The sequence below is a fragment of the Arachis ipaensis genome, chromosome B03 (assembly GCF_000816755.2).
Source record: "Arachis ipaensis cultivar K30076 chromosome B03, Araip1.1, whole genome shotgun sequence".
Taxonomy (NCBI): domain Eukaryota; kingdom Viridiplantae; phylum Streptophyta; class Magnoliopsida; order Fabales; family Fabaceae; genus Arachis; species Arachis ipaensis.
Genome location: NC_029787.2, coordinates 119,892,957 through 119,908,016, shown reverse-complemented (window position 1 = coordinate 119,908,016; position 15,060 = coordinate 119,892,957). Strand labels below are relative to the sequence as shown.

Sequence of the window (15,060 nt, the reverse complement as noted above, 5' to 3'; positions counted from 1 at the left end):
AAATATCTCATTCTCTTACGTTACGTAACGCAGGTGAATACTGGAGGCAGATAAGGAGCCTAGCCGTGTTGCACCTTCTGAGCAACAAAAGGGTTCAATCGTACGGCCTTATTAGGGAGGAAGAAGCTGCAAGAATGGTTGAAACCATCAAAGAGTTTGCTTCTTCTTCTTCTATGCCCTTAAACTTGTCTGACATATTCTTCGGTGTTACAAATGACATACTGTGTAGAAGTGCTCTAGGGAGGAGATATCGTGGAGGAGGAGAAGGGTGCAAGTTTCAGGAGCTGGTTTTGGAGTTTGGAGACTTGTTGGGTACAACATCAATAGGAGACTATATTCCATGGCTTAGTTGGTTGAACAAGGTTGATGGTTCTTATAGAAGAGCATCAAGAGTGGCCAAGCGTCTTGATGAGTTTTTGGATCAAGTGATTGCGGAGCATGTTAGTTCTGGGAAAAGGAAAGAACAAGAGGGACTTACTGATAGTGTTGATGATTTTGTGGATGTTTTGCTTTCTGTCAAGACCAGTAACGCTGTTGGATTTGAGTTTGACACAATAACAATGAAGGCAATACTCGTGGTAAGAAATATTTGAGTTTGATATATATATTATTTAGGCAATTGCTATCTTATTCTCTAGTAAATTATTTTTCACAATAACGATACTGAGATTTATTTTACAAAATGAGGAATAGTCATCAACTTATCATATATCTTGTTAATTATCATACTCTTAAATTTTGTTAATTTCATAATAAATGTTTTTTTTGTTGTTGTTAGTATCTTATTAATTGCAGTCGTTTAAATACTACATATTTTCTAAGAGAATAATTTAATTTTAATGATTTGTGTGTTTCAAGGATTACTTAAAACGGATGAATTTACACTGAACGTAAGAATTTTAATAGGCTTTTTAGTAATTGAGTTCCGAATATATATTAGGATATCAGTATATTTATAACAAAATAGATAATTATTTTTTAAAATAGTTCTATCATTAACGGTGGATGAGCGTTCCTTTTTTCCAACTTAATTAATTTTGACTTCAATTTTGTTGAAACTTGTTAATATGATTATTAATTATTGTAACTGTTGATTAAGTAAAATTTTAAATTATTAATACATATTTAATGCGAATTATTTATGCAGGACATGTTTACGGCAGGTACGGACCCTACGTACACTGTGCTAGAATGGGCAATGGCGGAACTGTTAAAACGGCCAGCGGTTATGCACAAACTTCAAGATGAAGTGAGAACTGTTGTTGGAAACAGAAGCAACATAACCGAACAAGATTTGGTTCACATGAACTACTTGAAAGCTGTGATCAAAGAAACACTTCGGTTGCACCCTTCACTTCCAGTTCTAGTTCCTAGAGAATCCACCAAAGGCATCAAGTTGAATGGATATGACATTGAAGCTGGAACACAGGTGTTGGTGAATGCATGGGCCGTTGCAACGGACCCAAAGTGTTGGGACCAGCCACTTGAGTTCAAGCCAGAGAGGTTCTTAAACAGTTCGGTGGATTTCAAAGGGCGTGATTTTCAGTTTATTCCTTTTGGTGCAGGAAGGAGAGGGTGCCCTGGGATGCAGTTTGCCACTGCTCTTGATGAAATTGTGCTGGCTAACCTTGTTTATCACTTTGATTGGGATTTGCCTGCTGGTTCTAAGGAATTGGACTTGTCTAAATTTTATGGACTAGTCCTGCATTTGAAATCAACTCTCTTGGCTATACCAACCCCTTATTATGAATGAATTGAATTGAATAAGTTATGACGAGAGAAAGAAAATCTTGGACAAAATTGACAATGAAGTTATATACTTCCTCTCTTCTAGAACAACTATCACAAGTAGTATACTTAATGTATTGATACTTCAATGTATTTAATTGCAAATTTTAATATATTAAATTATGAATGTATCAAATTTTTAAATTGACTGATATTTTAAAGTGCATATATTGATTTAAATAGTTTTGCAATACAGAATTTTAGTGTTGGGCCGAAAAACATTAGCCAGCCCAATTCATATACTCAGCCTTGGAATTGAATTTATATGGCTAAAATAATGGTTGTGTTAGTTGGGCCAGAATTGATGAATTAAGCCCAATTGATCTTATCATTAGCTTTGATATAAATAATCAAAGAAGTGTGGCTGAAATATTTTGAATGAGCCAGATTCAATTCATACTATCACTAGTCCAACTCAAAATCTTGGTTGGATACTCCAATGCTTGATCCGAAAATATTTCATCAGGAAAGCAAATGTTGATATTTGCCTATGCCTTCCAACGGATCTCAACACTAACCATGTGATGGATTTCAAATTCATTCAATTATCATTTATTGCATGGGAACTATGAGAGAGAAATTGACAAATTGATTTGATGGTGATTAGCAATGCTACACGCTACTCCACCTAAGGGAAGTAAAAGCAACCCACATTAATTAATTTACTCAAACTCACTTGATTGCTTTTTCTTCATATCTCTTTCTCTCTCATCTCTTTCCTTCTCTTCGGTCCTTACACAGCAAACAATGGAGACTTTGAGCTATCAAAAAGAAGGAAAGGCAAGCTACAAGACCATCTCAATGATGGCAAGAAAACATAAAAAATGCAGTGGCTAAGATCTTTAAACCATGAAAGAAAAGATATGGTGATGAGATCTCAGCCTCTCCATACCAAAAATGGTTAAGGAGATTTGGCCAGCAGGAAAGAAGATCTTGGAGGAGATGGCTTGTCACCACTTTTGAGTTCACTCATCACAGAAGGTAGTTAGGGTGGCTGCGTGAGGAAGGAAGCAAAAGTGGAGCAGAAGAAGTCATCATCATCATGAAGCATCAAGGGCCATAAATCCATCTTGGAGAGCAAGCCAAGGATGGAGAGCTCGGATTGATGAAGAGTGATGACCAAGAAAGGACTAGAGGTAATTGCATGTTGGTTATTGCATGGATTATCTCTTCTCTCTCTCTGGCCGAACCGGTTTTGTTCTTGGAGAAAAAGAAGTTGGCTTGGTTTTTGGCTTCAAAAGTGGAGGCTTCCCTCTTCTATAAAAAGAGAGAACAATCACTGTTTGGAGCAAGGAGAAAGTGTGAGAGTGCAAGGCACAGAGTTCTCAGAGCTACCTGAGCTAACAGATTTTTCTTCTCCTTTAATGTATTTTGTTTTGTAATTTTTCTGTTTAATTTTGTCATGTCTTGAGTCTCATGAAAAAAAGCAAACAGTGAGGTTTGTATGAAAAATTCATAGAGCGAAAAAAGGCAGAGAGTGCAAAATTAAAAGAAAAAGCCATAGATGTCTTTAGAGTTCCTTTGTTCATCTATGTTGTGTTTCATGGTTCTGTGGGAATCCCCTTGTAAGTTGGGGTAGCACTTTACAGTTTGTAATCAGGAAGATTATAGTGAAATTCCATCATGTTTGTGATGGAGACTGGATGTAGGCTGCACTACACTTAGCAGCTGAACCAGGATATATCTGGGTGTAATTTTCTCTCTTCTCTACTCCATTTCTGTTTCTATTGCACAGGAGCAAAAACCAAAAATATCTCGTGTCAAGTGACGAGACAAAAAGAAAAGTCTTGTGGCCGGGGACGAGACAAAAGAAAAAGTCTCGTGGCTAGTCACGAGACAAAAAGACAAGAAGTTTCCAAAATTGGTTTCAAAGGTCAGCAAGTCTTATCAAGCAAAAAGGGGGCTAAGATTCAACCCCCCTTCTCTTAGCCACTGATAACCATCAATTGGTATCAGAACTTGGTCTCAAAGAGATCAAGCTTTGCAGCTTGGAGTAAAGATCCTCATGGCAGAAAACAGTGGCTCAAATGTGGTGTCCTACAATCTGACCGAAGGACAATCAAGCAACAGACCTCCTCTTTTCAATGGGAAAAACTATACATATTGGAAGGAGAGGATGAAGATATTTGTACAAGCAGTGGATTACAGACTTTGAAAGATCATCCTGGAAGGCCCTCAATATCCAACTGTTACAAGTGCCGAAGGAGTTGTCTCTCTTAAACCAGAAGCAAGTTGGACGGATGAAGATAGAAAAAAGGTGGAGCTCAACGCCAAGGCCATCAATCTGCTCAACTGTGCTATCAGCTTTGAGGAGTACCGACGGGTATCACGTTGCACAACAGCAAAGGAAATCTGGGATAAACTCCTAGTCACTCATGAAGGAACAACCATTGTGAAAAAGACCAGGATTGATATGTTGAACAGAGAGCACGAAATGTTTGCAATGAAGGAAGAAGAATCCATTGATGAGATGTTTGAACGCTTCAACACCATTATTGTTGGCTTGAATGCTATAGAAATCAAGTATCCTGAATCTGTGCTAGTGAGAAGAGTGTTGAGATGTCTCACAAAAGAGTGGGAAACAAAAGCTTTAATTATCTCTGAGAGTAGTGGTCTTGACTCTATGACTTATGATGATTTGAGAGGAAATTTACTTGCTTTTGAAAACACCTACTTGAAAAAAGATTCAAAAAAGAAAGGAATAGCTTTTTCATCTGTCACTAACCCTCTGGATGATGAATCCAGTGATAACTCATCTGAAAATGAATTTGTGTTGTTTGCAAAAAAATTCAGAAAAATGGTAAAGCTCAAAGGCAAAGGCAGCAGCTCAAGGAAAATGAAGAAAGACCTTAGCAAAGTAACTTGTTACAACTGCAAGGAAATGGGGCATTTCAAATCTGATTGTCCCAAGTTAAAGAAGGAAGAGAAGCCAAAAAGAGGAAAGAAGAAAGGACTGATGGCTTCATGGGAAGATTTGGAAAATGACTCGGATGATGATGATGAGGAATCCGAGACCAAGTCACAACCTTGTCTCATGGCAGATCACATAGATCAGGTAGTCTTTCATAACCCTAACACTGAAGATCTTCATCTAATGATAGACCACCTTTCTGAAAAAATAAGATGCTTTCTGCTAGAAAATCAAGAACTTGAACAACAAATCACCATTCTTAAAGCTGAAAACAGTTTTCTTAAGGAAAAAGTAAGGGAGGCCGAAACTACTTGTGATCTTGTTGAAGAAAATAAGCAGTTAAAAGCCCAAATTAAGAGCTGTGAAAGTGATCATTTCGTTCTTGCATATGTAGATTGTTTTAAAAGAAATGAAGAGTTGCTTAATGAGGTTAAAAGGTTTAAGGAAGACTTAGCCAAGTTCACTCAAAGTTCTGAAAATCTGAATCAAATCTTGGCTAGTTAAAAACCTCTTTATGATAAGGCTGGGCTGGGGTTTTATAAATCTGCTGAAAAATCTCATTTTGAAAACTTTGCTTCATCTTCTAATGATACAAGATTTCAAAACCCCACCTACTTTAACAAAACAGCAACTCCAAGATTTTGTAGACTATGCAATCGAAATGGACACTTTCCTATTCAATGTTTTTTTGGTGAAAGAATAATTGGTGATAAAGTTTGTAAAGTTGTTTTTTATTATAATGGCTTAGGACATAAGAGATGGTTTAACGTGAAAGGATCCAAGAAAATTTGGATACCTAAGGTCACTTGAGCTTGTTTTGTAGGTATGCCTAGCATCCAAACGGAAAGAGAATATGTGGTATATGGATAGTGGATGCTCTAGGCATATGACCGGAAAGGTAACCTTCTTCATAAAGCTTGATGAATATGATGGAGGACTTGTCACTTTCGGTGATGATGCAAAAGGAAAAATAGTGGCTGTTGGGAAAGTTGGTAAAAAAATTTTATCTTGTATAAATGATGTCCTTCTTGTGAATGGTTTGAAACATAATTTACTTAGTGTTAGCCAATTGTGTGATTTAGGTTTTGAAGTTATTTTTAGGAAGTTTGTATGTTTGGTTGTTTGTGAGAAAATTGGGGATATTTTATTTGAAGCTAAAAGATACAATAATGTGTATGGATTGACTCTTGAGGACCTAAAAGAACAAAATGTGACATGTTTTACATCTCTTGAATCTGAAAAATGGCTATGGCATAGAAAGTTGGGTCATGCAAGCATGTACCAAATTTCTAAGCTTGTTAAGAAAAATCTGGTTAGAGGAATTCCAAATATCAAATTTGATAAGGATCTTACTTGTGATGCTTGCCAATTGGGCAAACAAGTAAAATCCTCTTTTAAATCTAAAGATGGAATCTCAACCAAAAGGTCATTAGAGATGTTACATATTGATCTTTTTGGACCAACAAGAACCCAAAGCTTAGGAGGCAAATACTATGGACTTGTGGTGGTAGATGATTACTCTAGATTTGGTTGGGTACTTTTTCTTACTCATAAAAATGATGCTTTTCATGCCTTCTCCACTCTTTGCAAGAAAATTCAAAATGAAAAGGATTTAAAAATTGCCCATTTAAGAAGTGATCACGGAAGAGAATTTGAAAACCAAGATTTTGAAAAATTCTGTGATGACTTAGGAATTTCTCATAACTTTTCATGCCCTAGAACACCTCAACAAAATGGGGTGGTTGAGAGAAGGAATAGAAGCCTTCAAGAGATTACTAGGGCCATGCTTTGTGAAAATGAGATTCCTAAATTTTTATGGGCCGAAGCTGTGAATACAGCTTGTTACATTTTGAATAGGACAATCATTAGAAAAGGGTTGAAGAAAACCCCTTATGAGCTATGGAAAGGAACCCCTCCAAATCTTAAGTACTTTCATATTTTTTGGATGCAAATGCTTTGTACTTAACAATAAAGAAAACCTTGGAAAATTTGATCCAAAATCCTATGAAGGAATGTTTGTTGGATATTCCACCACAAGTAAGGCCTATAGAGTTTATCTCAAAGAGCATAGAATCATAGATGAATCCATACATGTTACTTTTTGTGATTCTAATTTAATTCCCAGTGCTGTGATAGATAATGATTCAGATGGTGAAGAGGCTGGAACAAGTAAAGAAAATCCCAAATCTGCTCAAAATGAAGAATCTGCCAGTCCAGTTTTATCTCGTCAGATTGGAGGAGACATTTCCATTTTATCTCCTGAGCAGACACGAGAAATTGACATAGTGAGACCACCAGAAACTCATCAAAGCTCAACACCACTTAGAAAGCCTAGAGAATGGAAGTCTATGAGGGGTTATCCTCATGACTTCATAATAGGTGATCCCTCTCAAGGAGTAACAACAAGATCCTCCACCAAAAGGCAATCCGAACCAAGCAATTTTGTCCTCTTGTCACAAATGGAGCCCAACAATGTCAAACAAGCTCTTGAAGATCCATCTTGGGTCAAAGCAATGCAAGAAGAGCTTGCTCAATTCGACAAGAATGAGGTTTGGACACTTGTACCTCATCCGGATGGTAAGAAAGTTACGAGTACTAAGTGGTTGTTTAAAAATAAACTTGGTGAGGATGGACAGGTTGTTTGTAACAAGGCTAGATTAGTGGCCCAAGGTTACGATCAAGAAGAGGGTATAGATTTTGATGAGTCTTTTGCTCCGGTAGCTAGAATGGAAGCAATTAGGTTTCTTCTTGCCTATGCTGCCCATAAAGGTTTCAAAATGTTTCAAATGGATGTTAAATGTGCTTTCCTTAATGACTTTATTGATAGAGAAGTGTATGTGGCACAACCCCCCAGTTTTGAACATAAAGATTTCCCAAATCATGTTTTTAAACTATCTAAGGCTCTTTATGGTCTTAGACAAGCTCCAAGAGCTTGGTATGAAAGGCTTAGTGCCTTCTTGTTGGAAAATCAATTTCAAAGGGGTACCACCGACACTACTTTATTTATTAAAGCATCTAATGATGATATTCTTCTAGTTCAAGTTTATGTTGATGACATTATATTTGGATCGCCAATGTGTCCTTGTGTGAAGAGTTTGGAAAACTCATGACTAGTGAGTTTGAGATGAGTTTAATGGGAGAGCTTACGTTCTTTCTTGGCCTCCAAATTAAACAAACTCCTAGTGGTACCTTTATTCACTAAGGAAAGTATGTAAAAGAACTTTTTGAAAAAGTTTGTCCTAGAAAACTCCAAACTAATGGGTACACCAATGCATTCTAACACAAAACTTGAAAAGGATGATGATGGTCAAGATGTGGATGAAACAAGGTATAGAAGAATGATATGTTCACTTATGTACCTTACCTCCTCTAGACCGGATATTGTTCAAAGTGTGGGTGTATGTTCAAGGTTTCAATATCACCCAAAAGAATCCCATCTTACGGCCATTAAGCGCATCATTAGATACATTAAGGGAACTAGTAATTTTGGATTATGGTATCCTAAATCTGATGACTTTTGTGTAGTAGGGTTTTGTGATGCAGATTATGCGGGAGATAGAGTGGATAGACGGAGCACATCCGGCATGTGTTGCTTCCTTGGAAGCTCACTCAACATGTGGTCAAGCAAGAAGCAAGCCACAGTGGCTTTATCCACGGCTGAAGCAGAATACATTTTCGCATTTGCATGTTGCTCTCAATTAATTTGGTTAAAAACACAATTGGAAGATTACAAATTAAAGATCAATAGTATACCCTTATTTTGTGATAATATGAGTGCTATAAACATTTCAAAAAATCCTGTTCTGCACTCAAGAACCAAGCACATTGAGATAAAATATCATTTTATTAGAGAACATGTGCAAAAGGGTACTATTGATATTCAATTTGTAAAATCTGAAGACCAAGTTGCTGATATTTTTACAAAACCCCTCTGTGAAGATAGATTCTGCACCTTGAGAAAAAATTTGGAAATGTTTGATTTAAGTTCTATTGATAACTTGTGAATATTTGACTCTGTTCAGTTTTGTCTCGTAGGTTTGGACGAGATAAAAATGAGAGCATGATGGAAGAGCTATAATCAAGGGGGAGGCAACGCAGTATTCAATTTTCATGGGCCCTACCAAATATATTTGATCCCACCATGACAGTTTTGTTAGTTCCTTATTTTTTTGAAAAATAAAATCAGAAAATCTCTTGGTTGTCTTATCAAATCTTGTTGGAAGAAGCATGTTGTCAAATCAGATCTTTCCTTCCAACTAATCCCTTGATTCAAGGAAACTCCTTTTCAGTTTTTTTTTTTAAAACTTCTCTGGTTAATAACTGCGCCCTTAATGGTTAATAACTCCCTCCACTATCTCTTTCCAATCAGCATTTAATGTACCTCTAACCTCCCTCCACTCACCTCAACCTTCAGCCCCCCCTCTCTCTCTCTCCAACTTCTATCACCCTTCATCTTCTTTCTAATGAAGAAGAAAATAGCACCAAGAAAGAGCGAAAGAATTCGTCTCTCTCAAAAGCCTTCCACTCCCAAACACATTCACACATACACATTCACTCCACTTCTTCATCTTCTCCTTCACCTCCCACCAAGAAAAATGAATCAATGAGGCGCAAAGTTATAGCCCAAAAATCTTCTGGAAGGAGAAAAAGTGACAAGAACAAGGAACCAAGCATGGAGGAAGAGGAAGAGGAATCTCATACATCACCTCATCCATCACCACCGAAGAAGTCCACCCCTCATACGTCTGGAAAAAGATCTCAGAAAACCAAAGATTTCGTGCTTCATGAGACCCGGAAACCCGCAAACCTTGGATCAATGGATTTCAAGAACAAATTTCATAAGCCACATTCTCATTTTGATCCTTCAAGGTTTTCTACATGTGCATTCTATGAATTCCACAAAGAGGTTTTGGAAAAGCGGCATCTGTGTTCCTCATACTTGGTGAATCTTGATTCTCTGGCTTCCAAAGGGATTGATTTACATCCTCTGTTTGACAATCTCAAATGGTCTCCATTGCTCTTCATTCACAAAATGGTTTACCCAGGGTTGGTAAGACAGTTTTATGCGAATCTGAAATTGATTGATGGTAGTCTTCACTCCTACGTGAAGCATGTGCATATTACTCTGAATGCTGAGACCATTGGCTCTGCCCTTGGTTACAATGATGAAGGGCCGATGGTTTATATGACTGACAAATGGGATGCGCACGTTGGGGTCGCATACAAGCAAGTTCTTCATCAAATTTGTGAAAATCTGTCTGGACTAGACGGCACCGTTCCTACTCACAAGGCTCTTGGACCAACCAACTCACTACTGCACCGCATCATAACTCACATTCTTACTCCACAGAGTAGCTCTCATAACAGGGTAACTGTATCTGATTGTCTCATAATATTTTCTCTCGTTACTTCATCTTCTATTTCATTTAGTTATCTCATGATTAGACATATGTGGGAGTCTGTAAAGAGTACAAAAAAGGCTAATTTACCTTATGGAATGTTTCTCACATGTATCTTTGAGTACTTTAAGGTAGATTTAACAAATGAGGATGTAGAAAACAAAGTCTCTTTGATCAAAGGAGGCGGCGCTGTTAAAAAGGGAAATAAATCTATGGCTTCGGATGATGATTTTGAAAGCTGGCCAGAATCCTCAAAGGCGACCGATTCCCTCAGAGACATTCTCACAGAATTCTCAAATATGTCCGATCTCATGGTTCAATTTCATAAGTCTGCTCGCAAACTTGCATATGAAAATGAGTCGGCCTGAAAGAAATGCCAAGAAAGGGTCGGTCTAATGCTGGAAAGCCTTGATGATGAAGTGGGTAGTGAAGCAGGGGCCGAGGGATCTGACTTTAATCTCTCTGATGATTAAACTTATGTTTACTGTTTGATATTGGCACACTTAGGCTCAATTTGGTACTTTGTTTTGGCTTGTTTCTGTTGGAACAATAACTCTGTGATACTTTGTAGACACTTTTTGGTTATATTTTGCATATTCTGTTTCCATGATTAAATCTTCTTGCAGGTGCCCCTTTGATGACAAAAGGGGGAGAAAGTGCTGAAAATTGAAATGAAAAACAGGGGATGAAATTTTCGTTTGAAAATTCATGATCACCCTTATTAAAAGGATACATGTTGATAATATTTGATGCATGTTGATAATATTTGATTTGTTTCACTGTGATTACTGCTGCTGGAAATGCATTTGGTTATGATGTTTGGCAATGCAGTTGTTTTGATTATATGAATGCCTAGTTGTTAAGTTATCTTGATGAATATGCATGCCTCTATTGAAATAAGAATATTCTGACTCATCTTGGTAAATATGCTGGCTTGATAACTTATTTTTGGCAGTTCATTTAAACTGTGTAAAATATAACAGCTGCCATGTTTGATGCGATCATGTGTGTTTCAAAATTTATTTTCTTTACCACAATAATATTGCTCTGATATCTTGACTGAAAAATATTTGAAAATCTTTTGAACATCATTTTTCTTTGTACTCAATTGATGTGTGTAAGGTTTGAGCAGAAAATCAATTTATGATAACAAATAAATTTTGATTATCAATTTAAATCTGCTCATAAATCAAGCATTTAGCATCATGTAATGAATATGCTAAATAACATTGTTACTTGAAGCTTGATTAAAACTGTTACAGGTTAGTGCTTCCCTTGATAAGAATAGCATATATTAAGGGGGAGTCTTGTGATAATTTGAAAGGGGGAGAAAAACAAATCTTCAAAGGGAGTACTCTATACTCTAATTTTTAAATTTCTTTCCATTTCAATTTAAATAATGTTTGTCATCAAGGGGGAGATTGATGAGTTTGGAAAACTCTATTTCTAAATTAGTGATGATCAAACATTATTAATGTGATTAATTTTAATTTTCATATATTGATTTAAATATTTTTGCAATGCAGAATTTTAGTGTTGGGCCGAAAAATATTAGCCAGCCCAATTCATATACTCAGCCTTGGAATTGAATTTATATGGCTAAAATAATGGTTGTGTTAGTTGGGCCAGAATTGATGAATTAAGCCCAATTGATCTTATCATTAGCTTTGATATAAATAATCAAAGAAGTGTGGCTGAAATATTTTGAATGGGCCAAATTCAATTCATACTATCACTAGCCCAACTCAAAATCTTGGTTGGATACTCCAATGCTTGATCCGAAAATATTTCATCAGAAAAGCAAATGTTGATATTTGCCTATGCCTTCCAACGGATCTCAACACTAACCATGTGATGGATTTTAAATTCATTCAATTATCATTTATTGCATGAAAACTATGAGAGAGAAATTGACAAATTGATTTGATGGTGATTAGCAATGCTACACGCTACTCCACCTAAGGGAAGTAAAAACAACTCACATTAATTAATTTACTCAAACTCACTTGATTGCTTTTTCTTCATATCTCTTTCTCTCTCATCTCTTTCCTTCTCTTCGGTCCTTACACAGCAAACAATGGAGACTTTGAGCTATCAAAAAGAAGGGAAGGCAAGCTACAAGACCATCTCAATGATGGCAAGAAAACATAAAAAATGCAGTGGCTAAGATCTTTAAACCATGAAAGGAAAGATATGGTGATGAGATCTCAGCCTCTCCATACCAAAAATGGTTAAGGAGATTCGGCCAGCAGGAAAGAAGATCTTGGAGGAGATGGCTTGTCACCACTTTTGAGTTCACTCATCACAGAAGGTAGCTAGAGTGGCTGCGTGAGGAAGGAAGCAAAAGTAGAGCAGAAGAAGTCATCATCATCATGAAGCATCAAGGGCCATAAATCCATCTTGGAGAGCAAGCCAAGGATGGAGAGCTCGGATTGATGAAGAGTGATGACCAAGAAAGGACTAGAGGTAATTGCATGTTGATTATTGCATGGATTATCTCTTCTCTCTCTCTGGCCGAACCGGTTTTGTTCTTGGAGAAGAAGAAGTTGGCTTGGTTTTTGACTTCAAAAGTGGAGGCTTCCCTCTTCTATAAAAAGAGAGAACAACCACTGTTTGGAGCAAGGAGAAAGTGTGAGAGTGCAAGGCACAGAGTTTTCAGAGCTACCTGAACTAACAGATTTCTCTTCTCCTTCAATGTATTCTGTTTTGTAATTTTTCTGTTTAATTTTGTCATGTCTTGAGTCTCATGGAAAAAGGAAAACAGTGAGGTTTGTATGAAAAAGCCATAGAGCGAAAAAAGGCAGAGAGTACAAAATTAAAAGAAAAAGTCATAGATGTCCTTAGAGTTCCTTTGTTCATATATGTTGTGTTTCATGATTCTGTGGGAATCCCCTTGTAAGTTGGGTTAGCACTTTACAGTTTGTAATCAGGAAGATTATAGTGAAATTCCATCATGTTTGTGATGGAGACTGGATGTAGGCTGCACTGCACTTAGCAGCTAAACTAGGATATATCCGGGTGTAATTTTCTCTCTTCTCTACTCCATTTCTATTTCTACTGCACAGGAGTAAAAACCGAAAATATCTCGTGTCAAGTGACGAGACAAAAAGAAAAGTCTCGTGGCCAGAGACGAGACAAAAGAAAAAGTCTCGTGGCCAGAGACGAGACAAAAGAAAAAGTCTCGTGGCTAGTCACGAGACAAAAAGACAAGAAGTTTTCAAAATTGGTTTCAAAGATCAGCAAGTCTTATCAAGCAAAAAGGGACTAAGATTCAACCCCCATTCTCTTAGCCACTGATAACCATCATACATATAATGTACTTTTTATATTTTTTGTAATGTACTCTTTGTATGAGTACATACAAACGATACCATCAACAACAGCTTCTTGAAATAAAATATAAAAATATAATTAGATAATTATATAAAATTTTATACCATCTCTTCAAAATTATAATCTAAAATAAAATAAAATAAAAATTTTTGCAAAACTTATTCATTATTTCGGATTAAAAACCTCACATAAAAAGAGTTTAGCATTCTTTCTCATCCTCCATAACAGTTTGGAAACCTTCTCGCGGTTTCTAAAAACTTGAGTATTCTCTATTTTTGTCACCACTTTATTCTCTGTTTTTGCCACTATGGATATGTTCACCATCTTTGTTCGTTATCCTACTCATCATGAAATGGCAGTATTCCAAACCCATAAATAAAAATTCACCTCCAAAACTATCTATGCTCGAAAACCTCCACCAAGTAGGTTTGTTCCCGCACCGATCACTCAAAAGTTTGGCTGAGAAACATGGTCCTTTGATGCTCCTTCACTTTGACAACGTTCCGGTGCTGGTGGTGTCTTCAGCCGACACGGCTGAGGAGGTGATGAAGACGCACGACTTGGTGAATGGGGCTATCTAACTCAGTTTATGTCTAATAATTATATGAGTAAAAGTCTTTTTCAGTCTTAAATTATTTATTTGATTAACGTCTCTTAACAATTACAACAATACAAATTAGTCTCATTTATTCTCGTATTTGTTGAATCTGTTGCAACTAACATCGTAAGTTTAATTTATTGAAACCACTTCGATAAAGATACTAAAAATATTTTTTTAAGAAGTTTGCATGTGTTATGATTAATAATTTATTTTTTAATAAGTCAGAATAAAATCGGTTTATTACAGCAATAATAATAAATTGTGCGTGTTATAATTATTAGATCCGATTTGATCTGATCGATTTACACCATCTAAACCGAATCATGTTTAAATTTTTTAATAAAAAGACAAATATATCCTTGATGTTTGTTTAAAAAAAACAAAAAAAATCATGATCCAATGGGTTATGTAAGTTCAGTTCGATCGGATCTGATAACAATCGAATTTATTGTTATTGTTATAAAAAAATCGATTTTATTTTAGTTTGTTAAAATATTAAAAAATAACCGGTTCATTAATACGTCCAATAATAATATAACATATGAGTGTCTTTATAAAAAGATGTTTTTCGCGTCTTTATGGAAGCATTCCTAATTTATTTTAACACTCAAATTTTATTTTTCTGTTTTTGTTTTTTTATAATTTTTTTTAAAGATAAATGAATTTTTTTTCAAATAATCATTGTACTCTTTTAATGTGATTATATTTTTTTGTTTTTAAATTTTAAATCTTGATAACATGATTGATAACGATAATTATTGTGACGAGGATAGAGTTGAGAGAGGATAAAGAAGAGGGAAAAGAGAAGGGAGACAGAGTTTCGGAAGGAGAGAGAAAAGAAGCCGTGGCAGAGAGGGCGCAAGTGAAGCAGAAGAGGGAGATAAATATTTATATTGAGAGAGACAGCACCGTCAAAATTTCAATTTAGAAAGTTAGACGTTGGAAATTGTGTTACATGAAAAAATAAAATATCAAAAGTTATAGAAAAGGGAGAGAGAATCTTGTCATTTTAGATAAATAAGGCATGA

The 15,060-nt window shown here is 36.1% G+C and overlaps 1 protein-coding gene across 2 annotated transcripts in view; it reads left to right on the top strand.

Moving 5' to 3' along the window:
- The window catches only part of LOC107631004 (cytochrome P450 71A26), an 8,905-nt gene extending 6,973 nt beyond the window's left edge, over positions 1-1,932 (top strand). The window contains exons 2-4 of one of the 2 annotated variants that reach the window (XM_021119456.1): positions 34-488; positions 522-578; positions 1,148-1,932. In XM_021119456.1, coding sequence (XP_020975115.1) covers positions 34-488; positions 522-578; positions 1,148-1,753 — 1,118 coding nt within the window. In that variant the 3' untranslated portion in view covers positions 1,754-1,932. Of the gene's footprint in view, positions 1-33; positions 579-1,147 lie in introns of both variants that reach the window. The other variant, XM_016334308.2, reaches the window with a different exon arrangement.